The 19579-nt window shown below is 38.8% G+C and overlaps 1 protein-coding gene across 3 annotated transcripts in view; it reads left to right on the top strand.

Annotated features, from left to right (window-relative positions):
- PLCG2 (phospholipase C gamma 2) overlaps positions 1-19579 on the top strand; it is a 488855-nt gene that overhangs the window by 220714 nt on the left and 248562 nt on the right. For all 3 annotated transcript variants that reach the window (XM_078669997.1, XM_078669998.1, XM_078669999.1), the window contains exons 7-8: positions 4969-5052; positions 12816-12862. In XM_078669997.1, the coding sequence (XP_078526123.1) occupies positions 4969-5052; positions 12816-12862 (131 nt within the window). The remainder of the gene's footprint in view (positions 1-4968; positions 5053-12815; positions 12863-19579) is intronic.

The raw sequence follows: 19579 nt of genomic DNA on the forward strand, positions 1-19579 counted from the left end.
TACTCCTGAAGGTTCTTTTTCATCTCTGCTGCTCTCTGTAATTCTCTTTTTAGCATTATTTTGCTTTCGATCTCTTTCTTTCTCCCTTTCTGTCTTTTTTGCCGTGGGTTAGTTTGATGATGAAAAAAAAGTCCCGATCATCTAAACAAATTAGGAACTGATGGTGTGATGTGCAAAGTCTTGATGTTTGAGCACTGCAGTGAGTTTTGTAGATTTACTGCGGTGAGGTTTACAGAGTCACATAATTATGTTATGTTTATTTGTAGAAGCTCAATCACCTGGGGGTATCCTGGTGCTTAAGCAGGAGCAGCATGGCCATGCCTAGGGCTATGTTGGTGGAGTCTAGTCGAAGAGCCACAATTTCAGCTTCTTGTGGAATTTGAGAACTGAAGAGGTGGCTCTGATGCGTGGGGGCAGGTCGTTCCAGGCTGTCGGAACGATGAAGGAGAAGGTACGCCCACTAGCTCAAGTTCTCCGTGTGCATGGGGTGTGTGCCTAGTATATGGTTACACTGAACATAGGGAATTAAAAAAGACATCTATGACATATCCTCAAACTTTAATTAGATATCATGTTGTTATGTATTTGTCTAGCAAAATGTTTTTTGTGATAAATACGAGATTTTAACTATTTAGACAAGAGGGGATAGGTATATGAAAGTGAGGCTCCCAGAGATTTAGGAGAGCTCCTCCCCATTGCTGAAATTATGCTTGTTGGATTATGACATTGAATTTGAGGGTAACTAAATGATCATACCGTGCTTAATTTGAACCAGGGATTTCCGGTGTTCAGCACCAGCACTTAATTGTCATCACCGGCACTTATAACAGTCTGCAACATGATGGCGCTGTTTGTCTAATTTAGGGTTGAACACAACAGCTGTTTCTTAAATCAACGTACATTTAAACGAGTAGTACCTGCCACCGAAGCCATCCTTATAGCTTTGGGGGGCCTGGTATAGTTGAATTGTCACCAGGGACGGTTTTAGAGCCAGTGGCGCCCGGTGCGCCAATAATTTTTGGTTCCCCCACACCCCCTGATCGCCTGACTTGGTTTCTCTCACTATCTCTCCACTCATAAGTTATTGCTAAATACAGTGTCCCCCTGAGGTTAGCGCCCCCCCACCACAGGTCAGTGCCCAGTGCGATCGCACCAGTCGCACTGCCCTTAAGCTGCCCTGATTGTCACCCTTGTAGGAGTGTGATGGTTAGTAGTTGTGTTGGCACTGTCATTGGCAGCGCTGGTAGCGGCAATGAGGGTGCTGGCACTTTTAGTTTTTTTTTCTCACAAATTAAGCATTGATCTGGTCACATACCACCAGCCTTGTTTTCCATCGAGAGGAGAATGTAGCTGATTACAAGGTGAAATAGTGATCTGTGTCCCTCTGATTCTCAATGAGTTTGACCACAAACACAAATGTCTTTCATTATTCAGAAGTATAACTAATTGCTCCAGAACTATTTTACATAGTTGCCAACATTTGAACAACATTTCCCGGGCCACTTTGCAGCACAGGCGAGGGATAGAACGTACCTGTGTGTAATAAAGAGGAACAGTTTTGTGATAATGTAAACATAGTTGGTCTTGCTGCTCAGCCAGAGTGGAATGAGTGGAATGTTGGTGAGTGGTTAGAGTGCTGTGTTTGAGTGTGCGAGCGTGAGCTTCATTTGTGAGCGGGCTGAGCAGCAAGTGGGCTGCTCCTGGTGGGGTCTCACCTGAATAATTACCATCTACTTAATAAAGAGATCTACCTTCTATACACCTCGTCTTCTTCCTAATTCTTCATTAAATCATCTTATTACATATGGCGACGATCCGGAAGAACCTACATGTGCTGTGTGTCATTTGGAAATTCTCTGACTCCGTTCAAGATCGGGTGAGACACCGCTCACCATGACAACATTACTTTGTTGTGGAAATTTTGCTTCACATTACTCCGACATTTTACCATCTTTTTGGTGTGGTTCCTATGTTTCATTGAGACTCATATGGCATTACTGTATCTGTATTACTGATTCAAGTCAATTTAAGTTACAGTACCTAACTGCTTTTACTGAAATTTTTGCAGTTTTTATTTTTATCTGTTTAGTACATTGAGTAAATGTTATACATGCTATTACATACTTACCTGGTGAAATTGCTCATGTTGCAACCACATAACGAAATCTTTATTTATTTAGGTTCCCGTTCCTGAGGGTTATAGGCATTATTTGGTTCAATTAGGGTATTTTTGTGTTGGAGCCGGTCTCTTCACATTCTGGAAATCTACAGTGTGGGTAATGCACACCCTATACACTGATTCTACCCTTCTTGGTTTAAATTTTGCCTAGCATTAACATCTTAGTCTTACTTTGTTTAGCTATATGGATGGTGGTTTGCTCGTAGTTGAATTTCACAATGAATAGCATTATAATGGATTTGACACAGTGACCTCAATTTTAATAAGTTAAGAGGCCTGTGTATCCATACTTTTTGGGAAATACACAATGCTATGTAGTCCATCTTTATTTTTAAATTACATATTGGTTAATGCACAATGGGCTACATTTTTGGTTTTAAGTACAAAAGATTTAATGGACAATAGGATGATTTCACATTCTTTAATTGTTCATGTGCAATATGAAATATATACTAGTTTTATTGCACATAGGGCAGTGTACCCACATTTATTTTAGCGCAATGGGCTAAGTACCCATCTTCTTGGGGGCAGTTTACCCATGATTGTTTTTAGAAATGGGCTGAGTACCCAACATTTTAGACAGTGTATCCATATTTGTTTTAAGAGATGCACAATGGGCTGAGTAACCATCTGTAGTTTTAATAGGAAAGTGCCCACCTTTAGTGTAATGTGCTTGGGAAACTACAACCTTCATATTTAGGAACTATATTCACTCAATTCTTCTTCAGGTTATGACTGAAATAGGCTTCGGCTATGGGTCTTCCATCGACAAGTGGATTTCTCATCTATTGAAGTGTATGGTTCATAGTTTTTTTCAAGAAAAACTTGTTTAGTTAAAAGGGTTGTTTTATTCATGATATGACAATATTCACATTACATGAACAGTTATAAACCTCCTGGCTTCGTGATATCCTCTGGGATGTACAGATATCACTTGTTAGATGTCTACTTCTTTTACTAAATTACGTTACTGGATTTTATTCAGTGTGTAGAGTCTACAAACGGTTACTGAAACGTTGGACTTATTTTAAAGTTTAACAGGGTGCAATTATCACCCATCTTAATCTATATATTACAGTCTTCTCACATTTCATTACGAATGGTTTATTCTGTCCTTCTCTTTTCCATCTTTTACTTTCTCTCCTTCATTTGTTCGGTTAATAGGGCTCAGAATTACCTTGCATTGTCTTTTATGAATTATAACTTGTCTTTTCCCCTTTCAGATGCAATGTTAACAATTATCAGACTTGCTATGTATTCGTATTATTTTTGTACTTGCATAATTCTTTTGTTTCTGTTCAAAAGGGGGAAGGTGATGTGATAATGTAAACATAGTTGGTCTTGCTGCTCAGCCAGAGTGGAATGAGTGGAATGTTGGTGAGTGGTTAGAGTGCTGTGTTTGAGTGTGCGAGCGTGAGCTTCAGTTGTGAGCGGGCTGAGCAGCAAGTGGGCTGCTCCTGGTGGGGTCTCACCTGAATAATTACCATCTACTTAATAAAGAGATCTACCTTCTATACACCTCGTCTTCTTCCTAATTCTTCATGAAATCATCTTATTACAAGTTTCTGCAACAATATTACCCGGGACACGCTCCAACTTGCCGGGACTGTCCCTGCAAAAATGGCAAAGTTGGCAACTATGACAAAATAACAGAATTCATTCACAAGAAAGAACCTCTGGATTGGGAAGCAAGTGGCGGTCCAATGGAGGTCCAGACAGCTAAAATGTGAAGAATGCGAAACACCATGAGATCAGGTGATTTAAAAAAAAAGCAGGAGTAAGCAAGAGGCTGAGGTTAGAAGACAGGCTTATTTCTTCCCTCCCCGGTGTAAACTATTTCCAAAGGGTTGGGCTCAGAAGAAAGTAGAAGGCTCGGTAAAATATTATTAGAGTTATAGGCATCACCAGTGATCAAGCTAAAAGGGTTAAAAAACACAACTTTCATTGTACAGTGTATGTAAACCACAGAAAGTGAGTAAAACTAACAAGTCATAAAACAGATTCTCAGTACAACATAATGGAAAAAAACACGAGTCCTACAGAACAGAATAACCAAAGCAGTGCTCATCCTATCTCCAACGAGAATCCATATCTGTGAAAAAAAGAACTCTGAAAAATTCAGGCTCCCTAAAATTTCGTTGATAGGTTTAATTGGTTCATGGCTTTAATTGACAACACGAAACCACAGGCCTGAGTCGTGGTGTACACATTTTTAATACATTTGAAGATGATTCTTATTTTGCTATAAGGATTCGGTGAAGAAGTAACGTGCCATAATAAGATCTTCCATTTCTTGTAATAAGTTGTTTTGCAGAGCACACAATACATTCTAGTAAGTATGAACTATATGAGACACACAACAGGACATGAACTTGCCTAATATGAATCTGCAGAAAGTTTTGTTCAGAGATCACCACTACCCACAATTCTTTGTATTTTCTAGGCGTGAATTGCTATGAGAAAGCAATGCTGTCCCTCAATATTTCAGAGTCTGCGTCTTGTACATGATTGGTTGTAGCTTGAATTCCATGTCCCTTTGTGGCTGGATTGTGAGGTGTCACCATGACAACATTCCAGAGCGTCATGAGGAGAGAATGAGCTCTCCTACCTGTGTAAGATGTGGCCAGAGTTCAGGACTCCTTTTGTGTGTAAAGTGATGGTAGTGTCCTTTGTAAGTAGTGATGAGGGAACAATTGAGGACCTTTGCGTTAAGGTCCATCACACCTTCCAGACGTAAGCTTCAATTCTGTTTTGTTGCTGTGATGTAACAAAAATGTCCCTTTTCACAGGAAGTCGGGGCACCCAAGGAGGACCTCAGCTTTGAGCAGTTTCATCTGTTTTACAAGAAGCTTATGTTTGAGCAGCAGAAAACGGTAAGATCTCTCCAGTAGCCACAGGTTTGCAGTGAAGGGTTGGTTCAGGTGATCTGATGCAGGCAGGACACAGTAAAGATTCACCTAGAGTCTAAAGGGTTTGCTCAGTCGGGGAATCCAATGAATGGACTTTGACCAGCTGGGAAAGTGAGGCTGTCAGTATGCAGCCATGATATTCCTCCGTCTCTATGACCAGAGTTCGACGGTCTATCATTGCAAATCCTTGTCACATTTTAATGAAATCCATTTGAAATAAATGTAAATAGAGTCAATCTATATGGCAATAATTTACGGTTGTATGTAAAATATTGAGTACCCAAATATTGTGCTACCTAAATACCATTTACTAGAACATCATGACGGTAAGTGTATGTAGGTAAGTATACATTTAATATGCTTAACATACATATGATGCATATATTTTGACACACTATATATTGAAATATATATATGACAAATTAAGAATAGTATACTTGCCTATCAAATACTGACTGCCAAATTACTGTGAAGGTAAGTATTTATAGGTAAGTATAGGTTTATGTTGTAAGGGGCAACACAATGAAACGGGATAGAATGTCAAACAATTTCTCTAATGAAGTAATGTGGACAGCACAAGACCACTCCCACAGTCCGTCCCAGCTCTCGCCAACTGCCTGAGCCATGATGGACCGCTGGAATGGAGAACAAAGGTTCAGCTTCTACTTTAGAATCAAGCCGAACCTAACACCATGTTCCCTCTTAATAAACACCAGGGAAAGTGGAAAAAAATACAAAGCAACAAAAATACAAAAGGGAAATAAAATGGCAAAAGAAACTATAAACAACAGAATGAATACACCATATAAGAATCATGTATCATTATAAGCAGCAAAACTATATCCTAAAGGGAACAAAAACAGATATGTTCCAAATTCTTAACACGGTTCTATAACAAGCTACAGTCTATAAGAACATCATGCTTACAAAGGTAACCACAGTAATCATACCACAATCCCCCTCAATCTAAAATGTAGTACTGTAAATATCTGGAATGGTTGGGATTCCTCCTCCCTTGCCCCCTTGTGAAGACTGTGAAATCGGAGGCATCAGTGACTGCTCCTTGATAGACATTGGAAGACTCTGCTGAGGAGCCAACATCTACATTACAATCCAACACTCCACCATGAATGGCACTGGAGTCCCCGCCACCCGGTCACTTAAACCTGAATTAACTACTTGTGTCTCTGTCTCATCAGTCCTTCCATGCTCCTTGCCAAGTCACCATCCACTGACCATAGTCAAACTCACTTAAGCAAAGCACCCTTCCTTTTGCTCCACCAATTCCCATTCTCCACCAATATTGCATGGCTAGAAACCTTTACCACCCGTGTGACTGGAAATAATTTGCAACGATTCTTTTTCTGCCCATGTGACCTCTTGTTTTTCACTACATCACCCACCAGAAACAATTAATATTTTACATTTTTTAAAGCATCATTTCTTTCTTTGCTTGCACTTCAGCTCTCTTTTACCTTGGAACGCTCCTCCTCCATACCCAGTACTTTCTTACAAGCCTTAGTCTTGTCCAAGACCCATGTTGGCCACAAATCACAAGAGCGGCACCTGCCTCTTAACAAAACAAATGGGGAGACCCCAGTTGAAGCGTGTGGCATGTTCACGTAGTCCCATAACCTATTCTGTACTTCCTTCAACACTTTCTCCCCAGAAGCCAAAGCCACTTGGATGATTTCTTCAACATTCTGTTACCCTTTCTACCATTCTATTCCCTTGTGGGCTGTAAAGGGCAACCAATAGATGTTTGATGCCATGGCAACTGACAAGCATTTTCTTTGTGCTAAACTTAAACTACACACCATTGTCAGTGACCAAAGGTTGGGGAAATCCTTCTCTTAGGAATAGTGAAGATAGAAAATCATTGACATCCATGTTGTTGGTTTCCCACATGAACTTGCATTCTACCCATTTAGAAAAATAGTCAACAACCACCATGGCGTATCTCAGGTTTGCTGGCAAATCATACATAGGTCCCATGAAGTCCATACCTAGCTTTGCCCCTTGAGCATTAGGATACTCAGCCGGGCATACAGGGGTTTTGTAAACTCGCAAGGATTTGTCAGTCTGATTACAACCACAACACTTACCTACTATCACATCAATATTGTTATCTATGCCAGGCCACCAGTAAAAATGGCATACTGTTTTCTTTGTGCCTGTCATACCCACATGGCCCAGATGTGTTCTTCTCACCAAACAAGCTCTAAGGGTATCTAGAGGAATCAAAAGACTTCCACGCAGCACCAACTCGCCCACTATGGACAACTCCTCCTTGATCTTAAAATAAGGCTTGAAATCATCACTCACATTCCTTTCATGCGGCCAACCCCCAATTATGAACTTCTTCAGCATTGGTTGGCAATTGTCAAGCATGGCACATTCTTCCCATTCCTGGGAGGATAACGCCCCCTCCCCCCCAGCCACCACAGTTCCATCCACCTTCCAAACAACACATTCAATATCCTCATTTCTAGGCCCACCATCACTGCTGCTGACCTGACTTCTGGACAGGAAATCTGCCCTCAAGTTCTTTGCCCTAGGAATGTCTTTAACATTGTAGTTGAATTCATACATCCTAGCCAGAAGTCTTACTAATCTAGGACTAGCCTTGTTCAAATTCTTTTCAGATAACAGTCATACTTGAGGTTATGGTCTATGGTGAGCCAACATTTCCGTCCCCACAATATGTCACAAAATGCCTGGTTGCCCACACACATCCCACTATCTCCCTTTCAATGGTGCTAATATTGCGCTCCACCAGGGATAGACACCTCAAAGCGAAAGTCACAGTACTTTTTTTCCTATCCACCACCTGGGAAATAAACAGCACCCAACCCAACTCCACGGGCATCTACTGTCACAATGGATATCACATCATCTCTGGATTAAGAGCAGACGCCTCTACAATTAATTTCTTTAAATCTGCAAATACTTCACGCTCCTCAACTCATAGATTTCACCTTTACCTAAAATGTTTCGGAGTGGTACTGTTTGAAAAGCAAAGTTTTCTATGGACCTGTAGGAGTACTCGCAAAGGCCGAGTCATGATCTTAGTTGCCCAGATACTCCACCTCTGGTACCATGAAACTATATTTTTCCTCCTTCACATTGAAGCCTTGGACTCTTAACGTGGCCAAAACTTCATCCAGAACCCTCAAGTGTTCCTCTTCACTCTCAGTAATTACCAGGGCATCATCCTGATATGCCTATACTTGCTTACAGTCCCCACAAAGGTGAAACATTAACTTCTGAAAGACTGATGCATCTGACGCACGACCAAATGGTAACTGCAAAAATCTGTATGTGCTAAAGGGGGTTTTGAACGTAGGTAACAATTTGAAATCCATGCATAATTCAACCTGGTGTTAAGCTGCCCTCAGGTCTATGGTGGAGAAAACGTTGGCGCCACCCAATTGTGCCAACATCTCCTGAATCTTGGATAAGGGGAAACAATCCACTAGGAAGTATTTATTCAGTGACCTGAGGTCAACACAGAGTCTTATGTCCCCATTCTTCCTTTTGTCCACAACAATGGGGGATATCTACTGGGAGGAATTAAAAGTTTCTATAAGGTTTCTGAAGACAAGCTAGCTAAGTGATCTTTCAACTTACCCCTTAAATTGAGAGGAATGTTCCTGACCTTGTGCAGCACCGGTACAGCATTTTCCTTTAGCACAATTTCATTGTTTAAAGCCCTTGACTAAACCTAGTCAGTCTTTGAATAGTTCCTTATGTTTATGTATCTATTTGGAAACAGGTAACAAAGGCATGACAGGTTCGACTAAAGAAATGGGACAGTCAATGCCCAGCCTCAAAACCATGCCAAATGCACCCTGGTCTTTCCAGCCCAAAATGTTGTACCTTTTCTTTGTATATACATTTTTGTAGAGATGGCCCTATCTTGAAAAGAAAGTGTTTCAACAAAGTAACCCATTAAATAGATGTATTGCCGCCCAAACACTACAGTGCATATGTCCAGAGCCAACAATGGAACTGACTCCCATTTTGACCAATATAAGTTATCAGTGATGATGGTGATTGGTGACCCTGGGTCCACAGTAACTCCAATTTATACTTTACCAATGTCACAAACAGGGTCACCTCCCTTGGATGATCTTTGATATGTCTCCACCATTTTGATGGACAGAACAACTCTGCTATCCAAATAGTCCTTCACTGAGTAGCTGTGGCACCCTGTGATTTTGTCATCCTTGATGAAAGCTAGCTTCTGCAGATTCTTGCACATTCCCTCAAAATGTCCCACTTACACTTTTTTACATATTAAACAGGCTTTACCAACAGCAGGAAACCTTTCGCGTTAGCATAGTGAGTGCTGGAACCACACCTGAAGCATACATTGGAGTTATTACCTGTTTTCCCTCCTTTCCTATTGTGCTTTATTGATCTGTAGGTTAACTTGGATTTTTTTCACTTATTTCATGTACTTACTTGGTCACCACCTGCTCCTTGCCTTTATTATGTTCTGTGGAAGCTTGTACTAACCTTTTGATCCCCCTGGCTATTTCTAATGTTTCATATAGTTTGAGGATACAACAGCACCACAGTTTTTCTAGTATGCGCTTGTTATAACAATTGACTACAATTTGGCCCCTAAAATAGTTGTCTAAATTGCCATGACCTCACATGTTAGAGCCAGAATTCTTAGTTCTGCAAGAAAACTATCAATGGGCTCAAATTGTGACTGCCTCATAGTGGAAAGCCTATGCCGCTCTACAGTTATGCTAGTGTTAAGTCTATTGATAGCTTCAGTATATGCATCCCACCCTGTGTCTGGAGGTAGCATGGCAGTTGGTAGATGATCAAATATGTGTTTCCCTTCTGCAGTTTAACAGTTATAAAGTAATGCAAATGTCCTCTTGCATTGCACTGGTCTCCATCAATGACTGTTAAGTAGCTATCAACATTTTTGAACCATTGTTTCTCCTTTCATTTTGGAACTCCTGGCACTGCCATGAAAGGTGTGGGGATATTTGCATTTTACATGTTGAAAAGCTATAAAATAACTTTGCCAGGCACAAGTACCTTATATGGTATGGAGAAAAAAAATGACATCAAAGGATAAAAAGCACAACATACTTTCTGGTGGATAAATGCCACTAATAAACGTACCTGTCACTGGTATACAGGCAATCCATGCTGGAATAAAAGCATGCCTGTTGCTTACTCAAACTGCTAGAAGCCAAGCAAATTGCTGTAAAAAGGCATGCCAGTCACTGAATATAACTCTCTACTAGTCATAAACTCTTCAAAAGTAGCTGCCAAACTAAACCACAGAAAAGTGTGCTGTCACTGAGAGACAGGCAAGCAGCAGCAGAATATAGAGTGACTGTCGCTTAATGAAATCCCCCCAAAAGTGTGCCTATCGCAGAAATGCAAGCACATGCTAAACTCTTTTCCCTAAGCATGAAGAGTGTGGTTTCTACAGTGAATAGGGCATGTTCTGTAAGCTTTGTGCATGTGCGCTTGCTTTGGCAATACCAAACACTGGGAATGCGACATGAAGCAGGCTCTCAGATTTAAACAATGCTAGCCAGGGAGGTGAGGTAGCGCATCTGCACACAACCTCACGTGGCCACCTTTACACATAAGCAAATGGGCACACTAAAATCTCACGGGCTGCCACAAATGCGCAATGTAGCCCCAGGGCGCCAGTAGGCTAAAGCTTAAAGCACACCCCTCACATGTCTGCCACACAACTTCAAACCTCCCAGTCACCGCTCAGTATAAGCAGAGGTTGTACTGGTGCTGTCTTTGCACCAATGGGTACTGTTCCCCTCATCACCAAAATATGTTGTAAGGAGCAACATGAACAAACAGGGAGGAATGTCAGTTACTTTAATGAAGTGCAACTCCTGCAGGCTGACCCACCTCTCGCCAACTGCCTGAGCCCTGATAGACTGCTGCAATGGAGAACAAAGGCTTGGGTTCTACTTCAGAACTAAGCAGAACATGACAGTTTACTATTCTTAACTCAGTATACATGTATCTTGATTATATAGGAATCATCAAGGTACACAAATGCTGAGTTAAGTATAGTAAATTTGAAACTTACCTCTCTATACTTAGTTTCACTGTATTTTGGTCGGTATTATGGGCCAGATATTTTGTTAGAACAATATTTAATACTCAACATTGAGGTACTGAACCATTATTTACATAGTCAGCGGTTATCCTGAAGCAGCCGGCATGACTCAGGTCCTCCTGGAAGTTAGACTCCCCAGTCCGGAAGTAACTGCTGCAAACAGAGCTCTGTTTCTGTGAGTTATTGGAGTTTTACAAGAGTGAATTACTCTTCAGAGTGGGAATGATGCAGTCGGGGCCTACTGATCATGGTTTTACTCTCCCTCTTGGCCTACATTATACACAGGTTTGAAGGAAGTGGCCTTGTTAGGGTCGCCCGGGTCACTCATGACCACCTCTCAGCCTTCCATACCAAATGAAGAGTTGGTCAGACTGTAGAGAATACAGACCAATATCTGTTTGGTACACTCAGAGTGGAGCCCAGTCACTTAGGAGTGCTGCATGGGACTAACATCAGCAAGCATAAAGATACATTATGTACTTTTCAGAACCAATGAAGGCACACCCACTGTGGAACTTTCCAAGCAGATGCAGCAAAACAGTGAAGTACAGAAAATAAGTTTCGATTCTGAGGTCGGGCACACACTATCTACTACTCAAAGTCACTCTGCCCATGCCTGCCACTAGACAAGTGGGAGAAAGCCTCTATCGAGAGGAAAAGGTAAGCGCTAATAAGAACAGTGTATTCATTAGTGAAGCAAAACTTAGCCTTGGAGAAACACAACTCAACAGAGGCCTTTTCTCGGAAATAGTGAAAAATATGTTTCGATTATAACTCAAAATGGCTCCGACATAGAAAATGGTGCCGCGAATGCTAACAGACATAGAACAATGCGCAAAGATGAATTTTTCTATTTCTAATAGGATGCACTGTCCCAGTTTGTGCAACACTGCACTTTTCAAAATGTGTGCCTGGGGCAGACCAGCACAGTGCACCCTATTATCATAAATGCCCTGCCCCCATGACAGCGATGAATTTGCACATTCACAGTGCAGGCAATTGCTGACTGCACATTAAAGAGGAATTTCCCTGCAGGCGAGTGCAGTTAGTGACTGCATCTGCCTACAGGGTAATGTCTGGGGGGTACATGGAACCCCCTTTCCCCCTTCCACAGGGATGCCATCAAGCGGTGCCCTGACAATGAGCCACCCCTTTGTGGTGCACTGTAAGGTTGCCACCTAAGGGCCTGGCTGCCTCTCTACCTCTGTCTGTATTGGGTGCGGGGCAGAAGCAAAGTGATTCAGAAGGAAGGCCCTGGTACTACATGTGCGCCAGTGCTATCAGCATTACAGAAGGGGTGGCACAAGCACATGCAGCCCCTTCTGTAATATTACAGTGTACCGAAGGCACAAAAAAGGGAGCACAAGCGTGCTGCGCCCGCTGGGCACTCTATGTAATAGAGCCCTAGGTAGTTATCTATTATTATTTAGTAATTTCCAAGACGTTTCTGGTTACTATTTTGAATCTGTTTCTAAACATGTAGCTGGGTGTGTTACATTGTTTCATTTCAACATAGATGTTCAAGAAAATGGTTGCCTATTAATAATGGTATCCGCCAACAGAGTGCAAATACTTTAAAGCTCCTCTCATTATTTTTATTTTCCAGATACTTGACGAATTCAAGAATGACTCATCATCTGTATTTATTCTTGGGTAAGTCCTCCATAATAGTATCAATGTTTACACAAAACATATAATCGGATGCACTGGGCAACGCCTGCACACTAGCTCTAAGCATCTCATAATGGAGAGTGTAGATTGTGTTAGAACCAACAATCATCTATTGTAGCTTACATGGGTCCATCGGATTTTCAAGGATCTTTATGATCAACAGGAGCACATTCCAAATCTCAGAGCATTGCTGGGTGTCCTTAATATAGTAACAGTGTGCTAGTGTATTGATTACTGTACCTCGAATCTGATCTTTAGGAAAGAAGTAGAGGTAAACCTAAATATATAATACATTAACCTCTACATGAAAACCTGATGCAACCTATGAGCACCTTACTCTCCAGATACCTAGAAAGATGAAGTAAAAATGAAAATAACACATGTAAATGTAAACTAGATGTGAAGTAAGAGAAAATTAGGGACGTGGGTGGTAAAAGAGAGGATATAACAGAAAGCCAAAGCAAAGAGATAATTGCTTAGTGCAGGTAAAAGAGTGATCTGCAGGAAACTCTGTGAAATAACAGGATGGCTCAGCAAAATCTTAGACCCATAATGAAATCATACTTGATTGCAATTATCAACAACCATTCCAAATCACAGCTGTCACATGGTACCTCTTCAGGTGCCTATGTAGGTATGCGTGATGTATTAGGATTTGTTGAAGAAAGTTGGCTAGCGCTGGAGCTATGCATAGCAAAGTGGAAGAAGGCATTCAGCCCAGATACAGAGTGGGGAGGTTTGTCTTCTAGATGTGTACAGGGGCTGAGAGGAGCTCAGGACTTTTTTTTATAGCTGGTGGAAGAGGAGCTCTTTATAGAGAAGCATTCTCAGCTACTTTCTGAATTTGAGTATTGAAGGAATGAGCCTGATCTGTTGTGGAATTCTAATTTCTGCTTTGGTGTGTACATTGAGAGGGCTTGTGCCCTAGTCTCTTCGTTTGCGCTTCTTGCTTTTTTCTTTGGATATTTTGACTTTGTTGCTACATTAGCCCCCTGAGATGTAGTGTTTCCCAACAGTAGACTGGGCTGTTGTTAGTAAGTGATGTGGTATATTTTGAAGATGATGCATCATATATAGTAGTTAGAGCAGTTCCTTTAGGTTTGCAGTGTGATTCATTGAAAATATTATAAAAATGATAACTCATCCACGAATCACTGTCAAAATATCGACCTACAGGAATATCGATGCAGAAATATCGAAGGCAAGAATATCGACATCCGATCTACAACATGGAAAGTACAAAAATATCGAAAAAAAATATAGATGTTAAAAATATCGATGTTAAAAATATTGTTTTTTTTCTGTAAAAATATAAATGTAAAATAAAGTAAATAACACTATTAAATAAAATAAACATAATTAAAAATATCTAATAATGTTTAAAATGAATAAATAATACATACATAATAATAATACATTAATTAAACATATACATAAAATAATTAATATATACATAAGTTGTAATAATTATTTTAATAATTCATAAATTAACAAAAAATATTATAAATTACAAATACATTTACAAACATAAAACAAAAACATAAATAAAAAGTAAAGAATTATGTTTAATAAATTAAAAAAATAAATATACCTTTAATATTTTAAAAATGTATTATATACTACATTATCTAAATTTATACAAAAAAAATTAAATGACTAAATAAATAAAAATACTATTCAAAATCCATAAGTAAAAAAAATACAGTAATAAAAATGTTGGAATGCATAGAACTTAAAATTACCATTCCCACTCCAGAGAGCGCAACAGTAGAGAAACCGTTGTATAGCGTAGAGGTAAAAATTACTATTCCAACTCCAGAGAGTGCAACAGTAGGGAAAACATTGGATAGCGTAGGGGTAAAAATTACTATTCAAACTCCAGAGAGTGCGACAGTAGGGAAAGCGTTGGATAGCATAGGGGTAAAAATTACTATTCCCATTCCAGAGAGTGCAACAGTGGGGAAAGCGTTGGATAGCGTAGGGGTAAAATGTACTATTCCAAACTCCTTAGAGTGCAACAGTAGGGAAAGCGTTGGATAGCGTAAGGGTAAAAATTACTATTCCCACTCCAGAGAGTGCAACAGTAGGGAAAGCATTGGATAGCGTAGAAGTTAAATATAACATAATAATTGTTGTAAATACAATAATTAAAAATGTAATTTTTAAATAACTCTACATCATTTGCAAATTCCCATCCATAATTACTAAAAACATATTTAAAATTGAATAATTAATTAACACTAAATGAACATTAAATACCAATAAATATGAATTAATAAATATAAATTACCAAATAATAAATATTGAACACTAAAACATTTTTCAAAACATTGAAAAATTGATTAAGAATCAAAAAATGGTAAACAATAAATTTATTTTAAATAAAAAACATGTTTTATGAAAAATTAATTACCAATTAATAAAATAAATTTCCAATTAATAAAAAGTAATTAACAAATTACCAATTGTAAAAAATTATTTACCAATTAAAAAAATTAATTACCAATTGAAAAATGTAATTTCCAATTAAAAACCTTAATTACCAATTAAAAAAATTAATTGCCAATTAAAAAATGTAACTTCCAATTACAAACCTTAATTACCAATTAACAAAATGGATTGCCAAATACAAAATGTAATTACCAAGTACAAACCTTAATTACCAATTAAAAAAATTAATTAGCAATTAAAATAATTATGTACCAATTAATAATTAATTAGAAATAAAAACATTATCAATACCAATAAAAAACAAATAATTACTTAATTACAATTACATTACTTCCCACCCTATTCCCCTATAAACCCACAACCAGCTCTAGTACTAAAACATAAAATTTAATTAAAAATAAAATTTTTAATATACAAAAAATAGTACACATATAATTTAAAACAAATTAAATACTTTAAAAAAACATATAACACATACATATAAAATACATAATAAAATACATAACAACAAAAGAAATATCGATACTAGTAACATCGAAATTAGTAAAATCGATATATTTGATATCGATATTACTAACTTCGATATTACTTACATCGATATAAAAAAAATCGATATTACTTACCTTAGGGTCGATATTCTGTCCAACGTTATTCTTGACCTCGATATTCTTCACCTTCGATATTTTAAACTCGGTATTAATGTAACTCGATAATTGGGAATCGATATTTTGACTGTGCAACCTCATCCACAGAGTTTATAGGAGACTGCTTAGTGACTGCTCTTTGTGTTGTAATACATTCAGCCCATAGCATCTCGCCAGGGCACTCAGTAACTGTTTCCAATACTGCTTTGTCAGCTCCAGAGATCTTTCAGAAAGAAGGAGGCCAGAAATGTCACCGAATGAGGAATCGCAGATCCTCAATGTGTCACCAGATAGAGTTACTCTGTTGTGTGGTTTCTCTGCCTTCCAGTTACAAGATCTGAAAACATGGCCTTTTGCACTGTAAAAGCACTGACAGGAAGTCTGCTGCTCCAAACAAGTCTCCATAAACTGCCTATGCTGCTATGATGCAGGGCATTTTGTGCCTGCACCTGCCCCTGTTATCACAATTCAGATCACTTTGTGCCCCTTTAAGTTGTGCTTTCACAGACCAAGCCACTTATGCCACCTACACCTGGTTTTGTAACAATCCAAAGCACGTGAGCCGCTACACGTGGTGCTGTCACAATCCAGGCCACTCCTGTCCCTGCAACTGAATCTATCATAATTCAGGACAATAGTGCCCCTACGCTTGGTGGTATCACAATCCAGGCCACTTCTGTCCCTGCACATGCTGCTTTTGCAATCCAGGCTATTTCTGTCCTTACATCTGTTGCTATCACAATAGATGCCTCTTATGCACCTGCATCTGGTGCTATCAATCAATCATAAATCGTTATTCGGATTAACAAGATTCCATGAAATAATAAAAATAAATATTCAATGCATTTATTACTAATTCTTTCTACTGTATATCAAATCAGCATCCTACCATAGTCAAGTTAAGAAGATGTACCTTATCGAACTGAAGTGCATGAAAAGCATACAAAACAGTCAGGTATGCAAAATCACAGAACTCAAAAGTGAGTATATTAAAACATATTGTTTGAAACCATCGTCTTGTTAGCATCATATCATAACCATGTTAAAGATAGGTACCTTGTCAAACTGGAGTGCATGAGATGCATATAGTACAAAACTATCAAATATGCAAAATCACAAGAATAAGAAGAAAGCTATATTAAAACAAATTATTAAAAATCATTGTCTTATCAAAATCGTATTGAGGAATAACTCAATAGTAATCAAAAGGAAATTATAAGCATTATACTGTACTACATTTTAGGCAAATGCATTCAGAAACAAAGAAATATGAACGATCATGTGAGTGACAAGGTACAGAACCTCCATGATTTTGCCTCATATGTTTTCTAGGGGCGAAATCGATTTCTTTCTCTTGATTGCAGATGAGCTCAATATGAAAACTGCATAGCATGTACCAACATCGTCCAATTTATATATAGAGTTACACGCATCCTGATGGTAAACAAGTTTCATTGAAACGCAATAGTGGCTGCAAAAAACATTTTTTAATATCTTTATAAAACTTTGAAAATAGAATCAAATGCAATGTGGATTGGATGGTTTTTCCCATCACATGGGCATTTAGGTAATTTTTCACCCCATACCCCCTTTTTGGGGAAAGCTACTAGATAGTGCACAATTCCTAAATGTAATCTAAGTAAGATAAAATCTATTATGTGTGTTAGTTCCAATAATGAAGTACCTTTGCATACCTTGTTGCATGAGACCAGAGCGATATCTACATTAGATTTAGATATTTCTCTCATTTCTCTTTTGTCATCTCTTTTCCCTTTCAGGATCAATTTCAATTTCTTTTTGCTATACTGTAAAATACTAGTGGGGTCCTCTAGACTCATGTTTTCATCAATCTACCTTAATAATGTATTCAATTATCCGAATTACATCCTCTAGCTAATGCACATCTGATTCTTATGAATAATATAAGTCGATGCTGAGCATCTCACTGCCAGGAGCCTACTCAAAAATGATTCTCCAGCGTCTGTAGTATTGCACTGTTTGTCCTACTCCACAAAAGAGCCTTATATGTGATGCCTGATGTGAAGCATTTAATTTTGTATAGTTGCAGTATTTCTCTAATGGGTTGAATATCTATATTTTTCGCAAATCTGAACAGGGCTTCAGATGTCCTTATAAATTTCAGTTTCACAATTCTCAACTTAGAACCCCATTGTCCTCCATGTGAAATATGAATACCCAGAAATGCAACATTTTGTATTTCTGTTTATTCTTTTCCCTAACATAATATTTGTCCCCCTTGTTTTTTCATCCCCACATACCATTATAAAGGGTTTCATTAAATTAAGTTTCAGGTCTTTATACTCTGTATATGCGACATAATTATCTATCAGGTGTTGGAAGCCGTTCTATATAGCAACACTGCATCATCTGCATATAGGAGGACAGGAGTCCGTCACTTGCCAACTCTCGGGGCATCGGCATTCACCTGTTGCAATGACCTATCCACCCCATTTATGTATAAAGAAAACAAGAAAGGAGCAAGGACACACCCTTGTCTAATATCTCTTGTGACTCTAAATCTTGGCTTGCCTTCCCCAATTGTTCCATACCATTCTCGTGCCATCAGGGAGTCATGCAGCTGTGACAGGTGTGAGATAATGTCTGCATGGCGCCCTTTTTTGCCATGGTCTGCCACAGCTTAGCATGGTTTACAAGGTTGAAGGCGCTGCTCAAGTCAGCAAAACATAGGTGCCCTTCCTTAGCAATAGTGTATTTACTAATAAGGAGGTTTAAGTTCATACATTGTTCGACTGTACCAATATCCCTTCTGATTATCTATTGCCCAGGTTTCCAACCTCTCTAAGTTAATTCTTCTCATTAATTTAGCAAATTAGTCCAGAAAGGATATATCTCACAGTAACATTTTGCATCCTCTCTGTCCCCATTCTTAAATATCAGAACTATTTTACTCACAGTCCAAGTTGTAGTGAAGCATTCTTGTGCTGCTGAATTACATACTTGAGTCAGGATTGGCACCCATAGTATGATAAAAGATTTAAATGCATCTATAAGGACCTCATATGGCCAGGAGATTTCCTGTTAGCACATTTTTCAATTGCAGTGTTTATTTTGTCTTTGCTTACACCATTGTTACCTACTGGTTTGATGTATGCTGCTAGTTGAGGCCCTTCCTTTGCTTGGTTTTACTGTTAAGGGTGAGTATTAACGAGAAATGTTCACTAAAAGGGCTGGGTTAAACCCCAAATGATTTACACAACCCCAATCCATTTTCTGAATGTAAAATATGATCAATGATCTGACTTCGGCCATTGCCTTGGAAAGTAGGTAGTGGAGCCTTTTCATTAACAATACTTTGCTCTAACAATTCTAGGTTATGTTTAAATATCAATTCAATTATAGTCTCACCATATGGGTCTTGTGGAAAATGTAACTGACCACTCCCTGTTCCATCGGTATACCCACAGGCCTCTCTAGATGTTAGTTGACATTTACTTATGTTTAAATCCCCGACCCAAATATCTATATACTATTGGCCCGACATCCACTCTTAAACTTTTGCAGCTCATTCTCGAGATCCACTATTACTCTACTTATCATATTATTAAATACGTAGTTGTAGAAA

Source organism: Lissotriton helveticus, chromosome 12 (genome assembly GCF_964261635.1).
Source record: "Lissotriton helveticus chromosome 12, aLisHel1.1, whole genome shotgun sequence".
Lineage (NCBI taxonomy): Eukaryota > Metazoa > Chordata > Amphibia > Caudata > Salamandridae > Lissotriton > Lissotriton helveticus.